We start from the raw sequence: 15,047 nt of genomic DNA, 5'->3' as shown, positions 1-15,047 counted from the left end.
GTAGAGAAAGAAAACACAGGGTCTCATTGCAGAAATGAGAGCTTTTAGTATAAAAAAGATAAGCCACCTTCCAGGGAATTTAGCACCCATTAGATAAGACTTAAGTTTCCTAAGTCCAGGGTTCTTCCTTGTAACATAACCTATCACCACAAGGGAGTTACTGGCTCTCTTCAAATTGCCTGTGGGGTCTGGGACCCAGGAGCTGCTGTGGGTGCAGCTACTCCAGCCATGTTTGTTCTATTGAGGCCTTGACCCAGGTGGGGATCTCATGTCTCCACAGGGTCCAACAACAGTGGCAGGATAACTTGATGGCTGGTGAGCAGGGTGAAGTCACAGACCTTTGCAAGTTCCTGAGTACCAGTAGGTGGTGTTGGCAATCTCATCCTATCAGAGGGACTGACCCCGATACAGAGGGGTCATCTCACATTCCAGAGTCTCTTGGCTTATCAGGTGAGATCGTAGACTCTGAGGCTAGGATGGCATTTCTGTTCTGTTCTGTATTTTGCCCAAAAGTTTACAGAATGCTTCAATAGAATCATCTGCATCAGAAGCCCTTGTGACTCATTGTCCCCAAGATTAGGGACCACAGGCACATTGCCTGCCATAGAACAGGCAAATTGTGAATGCTTACAGAAGGACAAGGGACTAAATTAGAGAGATAGATGACTCAAAACATACATAAATTTTGCTCAAGCGTACAAAGTAAAGGAGTCTGCAATTTTCTAGAGAAAATAATAAGAAAAAACAGTCATGTAAACAAATTCAGACAAGGTGATAAGGACATGGAGTCTATATCGATTACCTAGGTTCAAAAACGGATTCCTCCTCTCACTAGGTTCCCCATTTTGCACCTAAAGTTCCTTTTTTGCATGATTGACATGTAGTACTTACATGGAATAGTATATAGTGTACAGAAAGTACTCAAGAAATTAGCTGTTGTGGCAGGCTGTAGATGTGGGAACACAGACTGAAGTCTGCAGAGGATGACTTTTAGGTTTGGTGCATTGAGTCTTTGGGAGTCTAGCAAGAACCTCTAAAACCTGAAGGGATGAGACTCGATAACACAGGTGGCAATGTTATAAAATAAAAACTAACAAAGGCGCCAGCACCTAGGATCATCACACACATAATTTAGTGGAAATCCAAGAACTTTGAATGAAGGGTACTGAGGCCATTAGGGTGATGGCTCAATGAGAGACGCAGGCTGTGGGCTCTGTAGCATATCACGAGCCACGCTGCTTCCTGAAGGCAATTGTTCTGGTTACTGTTCCCTTTCCTGACTTGCTGTATTAACCTGATTCTCTGATGCTTACTACCTGTGACTTTTGAAATCTGCTTGCAGTCCCTGAGTTTTCAATGAGATGTCAAAAGTCCTTTGTTGATGAACCTAGCTTCTTCTTTGACTCAAGGCTCTGTGTGAATAGGTTTTTCAGCAGCCCCTGCAGCCCTTATGTGGAAACCCTTCATATTGCTTGTGTTAGGGTTTCTATTGCTGTGAAGAGACAATTTGACCATGGCAACTCTTATTAAGAAAACATTTAATTGAGGGTGGCTCGATAACACTTTCACAAGTTCAGTCCATTACCACCATGAAGGGGAGCATGGAGGCAGTCAGTGTGCAGGCAGTTTTGGTGTTGGCTACATCTTGACTGGAAGGCAGACTGGAAGTCGACTGAATGTAACACTGAGTGAAGCTTGAGAAAAGAGACCTCAAAGCCCGCCCCTACAGTGATGTACTTCCTCCAACAAGGCAATACCTCCTAATAGTGCCATTCCCTTAGGGGGCTATTTTCTTTCAAACCACCACATTGTGCCAGCATTTGGCTGCTGCAGGGGGTGGACAACACAGGTCACCTGGCCCAGTGCAAGTTACAGACAAAACATTTCTTGGAGAAGCTATAACAGAGGAAGCTACAGCTGAGAAAACATTCTTTAGTGACCCAAATTTGGGAGGTTTCACCTCTGCTAAAAAGGGGGTTGGGGTAAAGGCTTCTTGAGGGTCATAAAGGTCAGAGAAACCAGTGTCAGGCAAGGCTGTAAAGCTAACCACACAGGCTGTGATAGGACAATGGCAGGTATTGGAGACAGGGTCTCTGAAGGTGAAGAATGCTTGATGTTCTTCTTTAGGGCAGTAGTTGTGAAGAGGCAATTTCAAAAAGGACAGCACCGTGACAGAGCCACAGATGGAGGCATAGCACACAAGGAGGGGAAGCCCTCAGTTGTGGGATTTAGAGGACGTAACTGGATGTGACAAGAAGTGAGGGACCAGGGCTGTGATCAGATTGCTTCCTGATCAGTGGACCCGGAAATGAGAGAAGAACTGTTGAAAGTCATAAGGCAAAGCAGAAAATGAAGAGAAGAGTGTGGTACAGAGCAGTGTCAGGTTGACTGGACACGAGACTGAGGTAGGTTTGGAGAAAATGCTATCAGCATCAACCACACATCAAAAGAGAACAATCACATTACTCAATGAAGACAGTAATGTTGACACATCAGAGAGAAGGCCTCACTCTTATAATCGCTCACATATTTCACACAACAGGATACCTGGTAACTAAGCATCAGTGGAGCCTTGTCCAAAAAGCCTTGGAGTCCAAGATACATGGAAATTTAAGAGAACTCGTAGCCTCTTTTAATTTGTTCAGGATGTCAGATGGATCAAGTAAAATATGTCTCATGACAAGATGAGCCTGAGAAACCACGAGCAGCAATCTTTGTGAGACATAACAATAAACCAAAGTGGTTCTAGAACATCAGAGACAGGCGACCCTTGACCTGTTTTTATTTTTTTAAGATGGATATTGGTGAGGTTGACTCTACTCTTGGCCAGTCCTCTGGATGTGTTCTGACAGGGGTTATTTGTGACAGAGCCTAAAAACAGTGGTCTCTAAGAAGAGACTAGGAACTTAAGAAAGCCAGCCTTCTCCTTTGGGATAAGAATTCTGGGGTGGATCTGCTTAATTCCATGGACATAATTGCATGGAGATTTCATAGGGCACTTGAAAAGTTTGGGCTCCTCTGTATGGAGGACAGAAAATGTAAATGCAAGGGACACAATTAAACAACAGTTCAGTGTTAATGATGTTGATTAATTAGCTCTGCTTGGCTTATTTTATTAAATAGTTTAGTCCATGACTTGCATAAAGACAAGAGGCAATGTTCATAAGATTTGCAAAAATGGAGAAATTAAAAATGTCTTGACAGAATGATATGTGCATACAAGATTTGAGAAGAATAAAGTTTTCTTAGGGGACAAAGAAGGAGAAATTAACTTTGAAGTCTCAAGGCATTTCAATGGCAAACATGTTTATGAGTCAGTGCATTTTCCTCCTTGATTCATAAGAGTCGGGGATTTCATGAGTGTCAGTTATATTCCAGTAACAAGTGTGACAGCAAGGCAGGCTCAGCAACAAATAAAAACAAACCACAAGGTCTCTGCTTGTGTAGGCTAGCTCCAACCACATAATCCCAAGATCTCAAAGTCTTAATATGTCCTAAAACCATCTCAATAACACTGAAAGCACATCTCTTGATGCTCAGAAAGTGACTATTTCAGTGAGCACATGGCATGTTGAGATGCGCTATAGTAAAGTCACAAGAAATGATACGTTGCCAAGAATGTAACAGTTACATGGAGAATGTACTTGACTTTCACCTGGTTGCCTCAGTCTGCCTCCCTGCTCAATGGGGATGAGTAATACTTTTCAACACTGAATAAGAAGTGTAGATCATAAAGATCACTATAGATCTGTGTCAAGTGCTTTGGCTTTCTGTGCATGAAGATGCTCCAGCATCCCTGCTGCCTCCTTATCCTACAATTTACGAAGTTGAGACTTACCACCCAAGGTTTCTGTTAACTGTTCCAATGAGGGTTCTGGATGGTTTCTGAGGAGAGCATAGATACTCATCACCATGCCTGGAGTGCAGAACCCACACTGGGTACCATGGCCTTTAGCAATCCTTTCCTAAAAATGAAGAGCAAGAGTATTCCAGGATGAGACTTTCAGTCCTCAGAAATGAAATGAAATGTTTTTGTTTGGTTCAACTACAGGCAGGTTCAGACTCTATCACATAGTGTAACAGCCAAAGTCAACCTGTAAGCCCTATTTGCCCAAGGACCAGGTAACTTCATAGAATGCTGGAAGTTGTAGTTTTTGGAAAATAACAAAGCCACTGGGAGATACAGTGTCCTTATGGTTTTGTCCTTAAAAAGCCCTATATTGCCTGTCACTAGGAATCACAGGTGGACCTGGCAAGAGTCTATCCTGATAGTATGTAATTAAATATTGCTTCAAATGTCTGTGAATCAAAATTGTGGGACTGGGTTTTCTCTTGAGAATCTCAGGAGTAACAATAGCAACCACTAATCTGCAATTGTTCATATTTGCAATATGAGGAGGAGATTTTTCCGGGAAGATTCCACTGAAGTGGTTGGAAAGGGATTTCTGAATGTCACCCTGGTGCCTTCCATCAAGGGCACAGTTTAAAGCCACCAAGACCACTTTTATTTTTATTACTTCCTCATTCTGCTACCACACAGGTAACCCTTTTATCCTCGTTTATTATCAGGGACCATTTCCATGAAGGAAAATCTATCTTTCTACATCTTGCCTTTTGGTTTAACTTTGGCAATTACCTGAGGTTTTGTTCACATATGGACATTTTTACTAAGAAATATTTAGTACATGAATTGGAAGATTCTGTAGTTGGCCAGACACTGATATACTCAGCTGTGCCTCTGATAGCAGGGGTTTCTTAGAGGCAGGAGGACAAGCAGGCCTGTGATTTGGTAGTCTGTCAATCATCTCTTGAAAAAGCAATGAACTCATTTGTGTGTGTGTGTGTGTGTGTGTGTTATGGTTGCATGGGTATGACTTCATGAGTGTGTGCATGTGTGTACAGATGCATGTGAAGGACAGAGATTAATGTCATGTGCCATCCTTAATTGTCTACCACATTATTGTCTGGGTTAGGGTTTCTCACTGAACCCAGACCCCATGAATTCAATTAGAGAATTTGGCCAGCATGCCCTGGAGTTCTTCCTGTCTCTGCCTCCCTACTGTGGGATTGGAGGAATGACCATTGTACCCAGCTATTTACATGAGTGCAAGGGCGGGGGAGGTGTCTACAACACAGGTCCTTATTGGGATTACAATGCCAGTTCCCAGTCTACCAGTGAGGAAATCAAATCAGGAAATCAAGACAGGAACTTGAAGGCAGTGCTGCTTACTAGTCCACATAGCATTACCTATGACCAGGGAACTCAATTCAAAACCAAAAAAGTGTGGTAAAACTGTGGAGGATGCTGCTTGCTGGCTGTCAGGCAGGCTCATGCTTAGCTACTTTTCCTATATAGAACCATCTGTTTAGGGAATGGTGCTGCACTGTAGGCTAGGCCTTTCTGCATCAATTAACAATCAAGACAATCCCCTTCAGACAGACAAACAGACTAACCTGATCTAGACAGCTCCTCTATTGAGGTTTTCTTGCCAGATATCTCTAGTTTGTGTCAAGTTGAAGGTTAACGTTAACTAGGATAGCTTGTTAAATCTTAGACTTGTTAAAACATGCTCTTACCTGGACAGGGTGAATCCTGGTTTTGGTGCTCCCTATGCCTTCAACAGTAGTGACAGCAACCCCATGGAGAGAGCAGATGGGGACCAGACAGGCAGCAACAGAGAAATGACTTCCAAGTTTATACAGTGAAGTCAAAAAGGATTCATAGAAACAACAGCAGTATTGGAAAACAAAAAAACCACATTTACAGGATTATAATTATTTTGACATGAAGATAATTGTGTGCATGGTAAAACTAAATAATCAAATAAATGATTTTGAATTTAACTACGTCTGTCTAAAAATAAATGTTACAATTAAGAAGGTCATTATCTCCCTAAATTATCTTGTTAAAAACAGGAGTTGAAGTGATCTTGGTTGATAGGCCCACTTAATCCTGTCAGTATAAAAACTAGTCAAATAAGGAGCTGTTTCTCTTCTGAGTGATATAGGTTGTGTGTGGTTGCAGAGAAAGTCTGAAAGGCTTAGGAAGAAGCTAGGTGAGGTGAGCTGTAAGGTGTATTATTTCCATCAGAGTCTATGTCCATGAACACAAGTCACTTTGCTTGGTGTCCTGTGCTTTGGGAAAGAGTAACTTCATAGGAAGGAAGAAGCAGGCTTTCCCAGCTCTTGGGGTGGCACTTGTCCGAAGGATCTTGGCTTATAGACCAGTGGACTCGGGGTCCATGAACTAATAATATTCACTAGTTCTGTGACAACGGTGAGAGTATTGATTCCCTCAGAAACCCAGGTTCCACCATTTGTAAAATTCAGTGCCAGCAATGCTAGCTCTGTGCCACATTCTGCAAATAGTAACTTTTAGCTTTTTTATTTTAGTTCTAGCTCATAAAACTGAGGTTGTCTCAGATTCCTTTCTGGAGTGAAGTGCAGTCCACAATGCGCCATACACAAGTCCTATGGGGAGTCAGTATGCAATTGGTCACAGGCCTGGCTATATAGGAAAGGTACCTGATCTTTTTGGTGATGGGGTCATATCTTGAGATCATCACTGTACAGGCACCACAGTCACCTCCTCCACAGCCATACTTTGTCCCTGTGAGTTGGACTGGAAGGGTTATTGTTAAGGAAGAAAGAGGAACTTGAACTTTCAGCTCTTTTCATATAAATTTTCACAGCTGGCAAGAATGATATCAGGGCAGGTTGTATATTTCTTTTCTTGTGATGATAAAATAACTGATAAAAGCAACTTAAAGGCAAAAATTGTTCACTCTGACTCACAGTTCAAGGTACAGTCCACTGGGGTGGGGAGGTCAGGGCACCAGAAACTTGAAGAAGACACTGACATTGCTTCCACAGTCGAGAAGCAGAGCCCCAAATGCAGCGTGTCACTGCTCAATTTGCTTCCTCCAATTTATACAGTCCAGGATCCCCTCTGCCAGAGACCGGTCCCCCCCCCACAGTTAAGACAAGTCTTCCCATATTGACTCATATAAGACAACCTTCCACAGGCATGCCCAAAGAACATATCTCAGATGGCTCTAGGTTCTGTCAGGGTGACAATGAACACTTACTGTCTCAGTATAGGACTCCTTGAAGTACCTCACTTGCCTGAAAAATGTGGGTGCTCAGCATAAATCAGTCAGAATGTGGCATCTTATAGACAGCAGTCACTGTAGGGGGGAAGTATTCAGACTGACAGAAATCTGGAACAGCAAGAGAGATCCCTCTATCCCCCAGCACTGTGAAGACCTGGTCACTCCTGTTAGAAACACTCCACCTTTGCTTCCCAACAGTGCTGTCCCTTTACTCACAGTAAAGGGAGAGGAGGCAACTACAAAGCATCCCAACCACTGAGGATGGAGCATTTCCAGTGTAACTGGAGACCTCACAACACAACTTCTATTGATCAAGGAGACAGGAAGGTAGGAAAGAAGAAACAAAGGCCAAACACACAATAAAGGTGGGTGTGCTTGGCCTAAAAAGAGGGCAGAGAAATTTAGAGTTACCTAACACAGCGGTCTTTAACCCTTCAGTTCATTCTTGAGTTGACAGTGGGGAAGGCGGGAATTGTAACTCTTTGTAGTCATAGTGTTGGGTAGCTAGTTATAAATCAGCAAGTTTTCCCATAGTCCTTGAAATGCTATGCAGGCTGCTTGGGGAGAATTGTCATTAATATTTTATTCAGCCGTGAGCTCTTTGTATAACACTACTGACTGAAGATGTGTTCACTAGTACAATAGTGGCAAGTCTGTTGTGAGGGTAACCAACTAGATTTGCTTAGATTTGAGTCCCATTGTCAAAAGCTTGTGACTGGAGAGGTCATAGTCTGCAGTAGGGAAGATACTGTTGTTTTGCTAAATGGACTTGATACACTTGTCAAATGCTTTCTACATAATTTTGCTCATGCCCACAGATTAGTGCTGCTGTCAGACTTAGTCCAAATGATTCTTTTTTCCAATGGGCATCAGCAATTAATGAGATCCATAATTAGTCAAAGTGATGAAAATAAGTGACTGTTGAATGCTCAACCATGAGTTAGAAATCTACATCACCCCCTCCAAGACTTAGGGAACATCATGGAAGAGGCTGTTTTCTGGGCATGATATGGCCATTGAACTCTTGAACTCAGAGCAGCTGTGATGATCTGCCAAGACCTGCACAAGAGTGGTAACATCAACACTCTTAAAATTGGAATGGGATGTGTCATGCAGCAACACACCTCTGCGAATTTATAGACAGTTAATGGTTGTTAGGAGAGGAAGAGATGTTTTCTTTGGGGTGAAGCCACTGGTAAGGTTTCCCTCCCCTGGAAGATAGATAACCCACACCCATGGTCCCGTGAGCAACCCTAGTGAAGCTCACTGCTTCATAAAAAAGAAAATATACACACAAAAGTAGAAGAAGGGCAAACTGGGGAGAGGAAGGAGGTCAGCAAGAGTGGGAGGGGTCAAAAGAGGGTAACGGGGTGACTCAAAATACAGTATGTATGTATGTATGAAAATACCATAGTAAGCCTATTATTAGGTATAAAAACCATAATGCCAATTAAAATGACAACAGCAAAAGAAATGAGCATGCTTCAAGGTCATCAGGGAAGGATCCCTCTTTTGGGATCACTGTGGGACTCAATTACTACAGCCCTGCTGACACAGCAATTCTTCAGGAAGGGGAAGCATCCCAACTGCTCCACCTAATTGCCCTTCTCTAAGATACCAAGTGGAAGGAGAGCTAGAGAGCAGATGGAGGTCAGGTAGGCAGAGGGATCAGGCTTTCCCTGAAGTGTGGCTTCTTTCTTTTTACTGCGTTTGTTTTTAGAAAGAGTCTCAGGTAACACTGAACTTCTGATCCTCCTGCCTCCACCCTCTGAGTGCCGGGGTTATTGGCAGGTACTGCCACACCTGGTTTATTTGTGGTACTGGGGACTGAATCCAAGGCTTTGTGCATGGTACGTATATTCTGTACCAATTGGGCTACATCCCAGTCTAAGCTAGTCATTTTATAGGATTTTTTCATTTTTCTTTAATTATTTTAACCTTCCCTGGTATGTGATTTTTTGGTAAATAAATGAATGAATCTGTGTTGAGCTCTGGCCCCATGTGAAGACACGACTTTTATAAAGTCCGGGGAAGACTATATGATTATTATTTAGCTTTCTGATAAAGAACAAAGGAATATCTCATTCAGTAGTTATTCCAAATGGGCCTGTCAATACCTGGACTGGAAAATGCTCCTCAGAAACCTCTCTGCTCCAGAGACATGAGGTCTGGAACATAACAACCCACTTAAACACACGCATTGTCACAGGGGTCCTTTTGGCCATTATCCAACCTCACTCTTGAGAGTGCTTTCCTCTCCAGCGGTCCTTTTGGTCATTCTCACTCTTGAGCATGTCCTGTTAGTCCACGGTATATTCAGCTGTCTCCTACATATGCTCTGTGTCTCACCTGAATCACAGCAGTGAGTAGCCAAGGGTAACAACAGCACATCCATCTGGTTACGTGAGTGAGGGATATCCAAGTGTAAAGAATAGACACAGACAGAGGTACATGTACACACACTCATATGTGCATGCACATACCCCCCACAGATGCATGCCTACACACATGCTCACACAATAATTTTATACACAGACAAAATTTAAAAATATGTGTTTCTCCATCCCTGCTTCCAAGAACACAAAACTATTCTGAAAACAAAAAACAAAAAATAAAACAAAACAAAAAAAACCCCAAACACAACTCGTATCTGGCTAGTCTACCTTTAAGGGTGGATTTGGTTGCTTCCCAGACTTGAAAATCATGGTGACGACAGGTTCCTCATCCCTATCTTGGCCCAGTTTAGAAATCTTCACATTTTTGCCTGTACCCATGCAATAACTGGGAACATCCAATGAGAAATCTGACAGAATTTGATGTTGTTTGTGTAAGAACAAAACACCTGGATGACCCTGACCCCGCCCCCTAACAACGGGGCACTCACTCACCCTATATGCATTGCGACCTGTGAGGGGCAAAGCCCCACTGCGCATATGCAACCTTTCCTTTAAAAGGTCCTGCCACCCATCCCTCGCTCTCTTCCTTTCGGCTCCTCTTGGGTTGGCCGACTACCCATCCCCCTCTTTTCCCTTTTCTGGTAAATAAACTCCACGTGGGTTGTTTATCCATTGTTCCTTTCTTTATATTAGCAGCTGCAGCTTAAACAAAAGAATAACATTTTGGTGCCCAGACTCTAAATATGCTTTTCATATCCTCCTGTCCCATGCAGCTATTTGGAAGGAACGTGGGCTACTTACTACAAGAGGAGGATCCATAACTAACTCAGGTTATATTATGGCCATGCTAAGGGCTTCTCACCTCCCCAAAGCTATAGGAATTATTCACTGTCGGTCACACCAGACTGACAGCTCCGTTATCTCTAGGGGCAACAACCGGGCTGATAGAGCAGCTAGGGCTGCAGCCCTCCAAGGCCCAGATCTACCTCACCCACCACAAGGAGTTCATACACTACAACCCACATCCTCACAGCCACCTCCTGACATGAGACAAATTCTGTCCTACTTACACAAGCTTTTCCACCCTAACAGTAAGGCTCTTTCTCTGTTTGTCAAGGCTCACCTCAAGCCTACTTCTGAGGACTTAAATTTCTTAAAAACTATCACTGCCTCCTGTAGAACCTGTCAGATGTCAAACCCTAATTCCAAGTATCGTAACTCCCCCTTTTCCACACACCAGGCTAGGGGCTCTCTCCCAGGGACTGACTGGCAACTTGACTTCACCCACATGCCCACAGTCAGGCGAGTTAAATACCTCCTGGTACTAGTGGATACTTTCTCTGGGTGGGTAGAAGCGTTTCCTACTACTAACAAGAAAGCTCAGACCGTCTCTGACATCCTTCTCAGGGAAATTATCCCCCGGTTTGGGATTCCAGCCTCTCTTCAGTCAGACAATGGTCCTGAGTTTACCTCTCAGATCTCTCAAACCCTGTCTAAAGCTCTCAATATTCCTTGGCATTTTCATATTCCATACCACCCCCAGTCCTCAGGGAAGGTGGAGAGAACTAACCATTCTTTAAAGACTGTTCTGGTTAAAATGTCACAGGAACTTCACCTTGACTGGGTAAAGCTTCTGCCTCTGGCCCTTTTCAGGCTTAGGGCTCTCCCTAAACAACCACTTTTCATCTCACCCTTTGAACTCATGTTCAAAGAGAGAGGCTCTAACACCTGGTCTCTCACCTAAACTCTCGCCTCTCCCTGACCACTTGCTTACACCTTTACTTCATCATCTCCGTTCCCTCCTTTGGGAATTTGCTGACCACTCTCTACCTCGACCATGTGCCACCCCCTGTACCTCTCCAATTAACATAGGTGATCAAGTACTTCTTTCTCCTCCAGACCAGAGCCCCTCCCCCCTGTCTCCTAAGTGGAAGGGCCCTTTCAAAGTAATTCTTGTCACTCCAACAGCAGCTAAACTTGAGGGCCTTCCCCACTGGATTTACTTATCCCACCTCAAGCCCTTTATTTCTCCACGTGAGACTCACCCTTCATACACAGCTTCTACAACAGGACCCTGTTCTCTTAGGTTTCAGAGGACACTGAAATCATCTACTTTGCCTCCTATTTCAGAAGAATAAGGCTCAATTTTTACAATGCTGATTTAAACTTTCCTGCTTCTAATTACACTCTGCTCATTAATTTCCAAAGTATCTCACAATAACTTACTTAGCTGTTGTTACAGGAATGCCAACCTAAAAGCCATGGATCTAAAGATACAAGGACCACCAAGTGTTTGTGCCTTCTGGTTAAAGGTAACCAGAAAGATTTCATACCACCTAGATATGATTTAATATGTCTAATCTTTATGTTTTCCCAAACTTTAAGGACTCTTATAAGTTCCAGGGAGCCGAATCAGATCCAAACAGGTCAGATTCACTCCAGGTAATATCCAACCTTTCCCCAGTCCCAACTTCCCTTCCCTCATCTTGGGACACCTCGGGAACCCCTCCCTCTTCTTACAAGTGACAGGACCTAAGAAAAAATTTTTTTCTAAACTTAACCTTGTCCTCTACTCTTCGAACATCTTGCCAGGTCTAAAAGGCACCAGAGTGGCCTGGACTACAATGAAACAACAATCAACCCAGGACATGGCAGCACCCCAACCCCCCAAAGACGGTCAACGCCCCAGGCCAGCAGGAAGCAGCCTTAAGACATCTTCGCCCCTACTTCCCTAACCTGCCACGCCCAATTCTCCAACTTTTATAATAAACAACAGCCGGGATTGTAAGAACAAAACACCTGGATGACCCTGACCCCGCCCCCTAACAACGGGGCACTCACTCACCCTATATGCATTGCGACCTGTGAGGGGCAAAGCCCCACTGCGCATATGCAACCTTTCCTTTAAAAGGTCCTGCCACCCATCCCTCGCTCTCTTCCTTTCGGCTCCTCTTGGGTTAGCCGACTACCCATCCCCCTCTTTCCCCTTTTCTGGTAAATAAACTCCACGTGGGTTGTTTATCCATTGTTCCTTTCTTTATATTAGCAGCTGCAGCTTAAACAAAAGAATAACAGTTTGCTGTGTTTGTGAACAAATGAGGAGTGCTCTCTCTCTCTCTCTCTCTCTCTCTCTCTCTCTCTCTCTCTCTCTCTCTCCCTTCCTCTCCCTCTCTCTCTGTCTCCCCCCCCTCTGTGTGGTGTGTATTCACATGTACATGTTAGCATGCCTTGGTATGCGTATCAAGGTTAGAGTAGATGTCAGTGTCTTGCTCACTGTTGTGCTGCTAGTGAGCATCCAGACTTTCCACTCTTCATCTCCCATCTGGCCGTAAGAACACTGGATTAACAGACAGACACTACATTGCCAGGCTTCCTGTGATTTCTGAGGATCCAAACTCTCGCCCCCACACTTACTTGTAGGCACTTTCTCCACCATGCCCTCTTTCCTACTTCTGAAATTCACATTTTAACCACTATGCCCAGGTGATCTTCAAACTCACATAAATTTGGAACCCTTGTCACAGGCAGTCCCATTTACAAGGCAAGCAGCTTCACTGCATTCCTACACACCAGCAAAACCTTCTCAAGGGAACGTGGCAAAATAGCTCTGGAGAAACCACAGTTCCCAGAGGTGGAAACTTTGTTTTCTTTTCACAAACCAGCAAAAGGATACTGACTTTTCTCAGATAGAACAATAAAGTAACTTCAGGGTCTGCATTCCTCTCAATGACCTGTACACAGGAAATGATTATGTAAGTTGAGGCAGTTTCCATTTTGATCTCTAAATAGTAAGAATGATTGAGAACATATTTGTAGGTCTTACTTGCCTAACTCGATTAAACCTCACTCTTTGCAATTATGAAAGCATACAATGCTATATGATACATGGCCATACTTTGGCAAGCAAATGTTTGGCTTTGTTTCAGAGGATAAGCAATAAGTCTTTGAATTCAAACAAAATATGGGGTCAAGAAAATAATAAAAAGGCATAAAAATTGAAGAGCCAAATATTTAAAAATCTCTTGAATTCCTACAGTATTATAGAAGACATAGAATTAAACTGAGCATTTTAATTCTTATCATACACCAAACATGGTTTATGGTCTGTGTTCCCCATCCAACTTTGAAGAGTTAAGTAAGCAAGAGTTTAGCAGCAGTAGACAAACAGCATTCCTTTGGCAGCTGCAGGAAAAGATTCATATGAATCCCCAGCCCCTCCCTTTAGCATTGGTGTTCTAGAAGAATGGCCATCTCCCCAGGAGGAGGTCACAGAGCTCTGGAAAGGAGCCAAGAGATGAAAGCCAAGGTCTCTCCCATATTTGTTAGCCAAGAGCATATTGCACAATTGCCCTGAAACACAGCACACAGCACACAGCACACAGCACACAATGCCATAAGCTTGGTTTAAACTTTCCTGACCTTTTCTTATGCCAATAGTGCTGAGAACAGGGTGTTGGGTTTCCCATTCCACACAATTGTCAAGGACATCGAGCATATATGCAAAGGGCATATTGCTGTCATTTATGTCTTGTGTAGGTGTCAAGTACTCAGGATAGAGCGGTAAAAAGACACTTCAGCTTGTTCTCTCTAGTGGGTTATGACTCCTGATTTGTTTATTTGCTTGCACATAAACATTTGTTTACTTCCTTCCTTCCTTCCTTCTGAAGGTCTCATTACATAGACCTTCATGTCCCAAACTCACTTTGCAGACCAGATTGGCTTCAAACCTCCTCCTATTCTAGGATTCCAGGCATGAATAACATTCACACTAACACTTCTTGTCTGGCTTTCCAGTATACTTTCTCTCCCATTTGTATTGACTGAAGGTTTTTTAATTATTTGTAAGTGACCTGAAGACTTTGGATTCTGGATGTGTGTGTGCAAACATGTGAAAGTACTGTTTGGGGACATAGATGTTTGAGTTGGAGCTGGAAAAGGAGGTTTGAGGAAGAAAGAGAGAGAGAGAGAGACTCCTGTTGCAGGGAAGCCAGTGCCTGATGCTTACATAGGTGCATTCAAATGTGAGGTTTGGTCTCCAGACTTCCCCTCTTGTCCCCAACACATTCCATGCATGTTGTGGGTTCTCTCTTCTTCCCTCCTTTCTTCCCCAAGAAGCATGGCAGGTTGCTAGATCTAGCCCTACCCCCACCCCCTCCCTCCACCCAGTACCTTCATTTTGGCAAAGTTAGTAACAGATTGCTTCTACCAGCGTTTCTTATGCACATTTATTAATTACAGTGTAGAACACTTACTTTTTTTCCATTCACAAAGAAAACAAGTTCATCTGAGTCCTTAGAAGGAGACATGACTTGACGACAGTCGCCAGTGTTTTGTGCAGTTGTGTTTAAAGCTCCTGTCCCGGAGACAGACTTTCTGAAGAACTGTAGAGCTCTGAGGAGGTTGAGGAACCCAGCAGGATGTGGGCTTTGTCTGCTGGCTCCTCCCACCCAGCCCTGTCCCATCAAAGCTCCCTACCTTCTTCACTCCTCTCCTCTGTGTCTTCCACTTTCCTCTTTCCTTAAACCACCCTGGAAGGGCC

The 15,047-nt window shown here is 43.5% G+C and overlaps 1 protein-coding gene across 1 annotated transcript in view; it reads right to left on the bottom strand.

Annotated features, from left to right (window-relative positions):
* LOC100760504 (aldehyde oxidase 3) overlaps nucleotides 1-14,814 on the bottom strand; it is an 85,607-nt gene extending 70,793 nt beyond the window's left edge. Inside the window, exons 1-5 of the mRNA XM_027396933.2 lie at nucleotides 14,761-14,814; nucleotides 13,182-13,239; nucleotides 6,526-6,622; nucleotides 5,578-5,686; nucleotides 3,839-3,965 (exon numbers count right to left, since the gene is read on the bottom strand). Of these exons, the coding sequence (XP_027252734.2) occupies nucleotides 3,839-3,965; nucleotides 5,578-5,686; nucleotides 6,526-6,622; nucleotides 13,182-13,239; nucleotides 14,761-14,814 (445 nt within the window). The remainder of the gene's footprint in view (nucleotides 1-3,838; nucleotides 3,966-5,577; nucleotides 5,687-6,525; nucleotides 6,623-13,181; nucleotides 13,240-14,760) is intronic.
* Between the last annotated feature and the right edge of the window lie 233 nt (nucleotides 14,815-15,047).

This window comes from Cricetulus griseus, chromosome 2 (assembly GCF_003668045.3).
Source record: "Cricetulus griseus strain 17A/GY chromosome 2, alternate assembly CriGri-PICRH-1.0, whole genome shotgun sequence".
In the NCBI taxonomy this organism is placed as follows: domain Eukaryota; kingdom Metazoa; phylum Chordata; class Mammalia; order Rodentia; family Cricetidae; genus Cricetulus; species Cricetulus griseus.
Note: the sequence above shows the minus strand (reverse complement) of the source record. Positions and strands in the feature narration are given on the sequence as shown.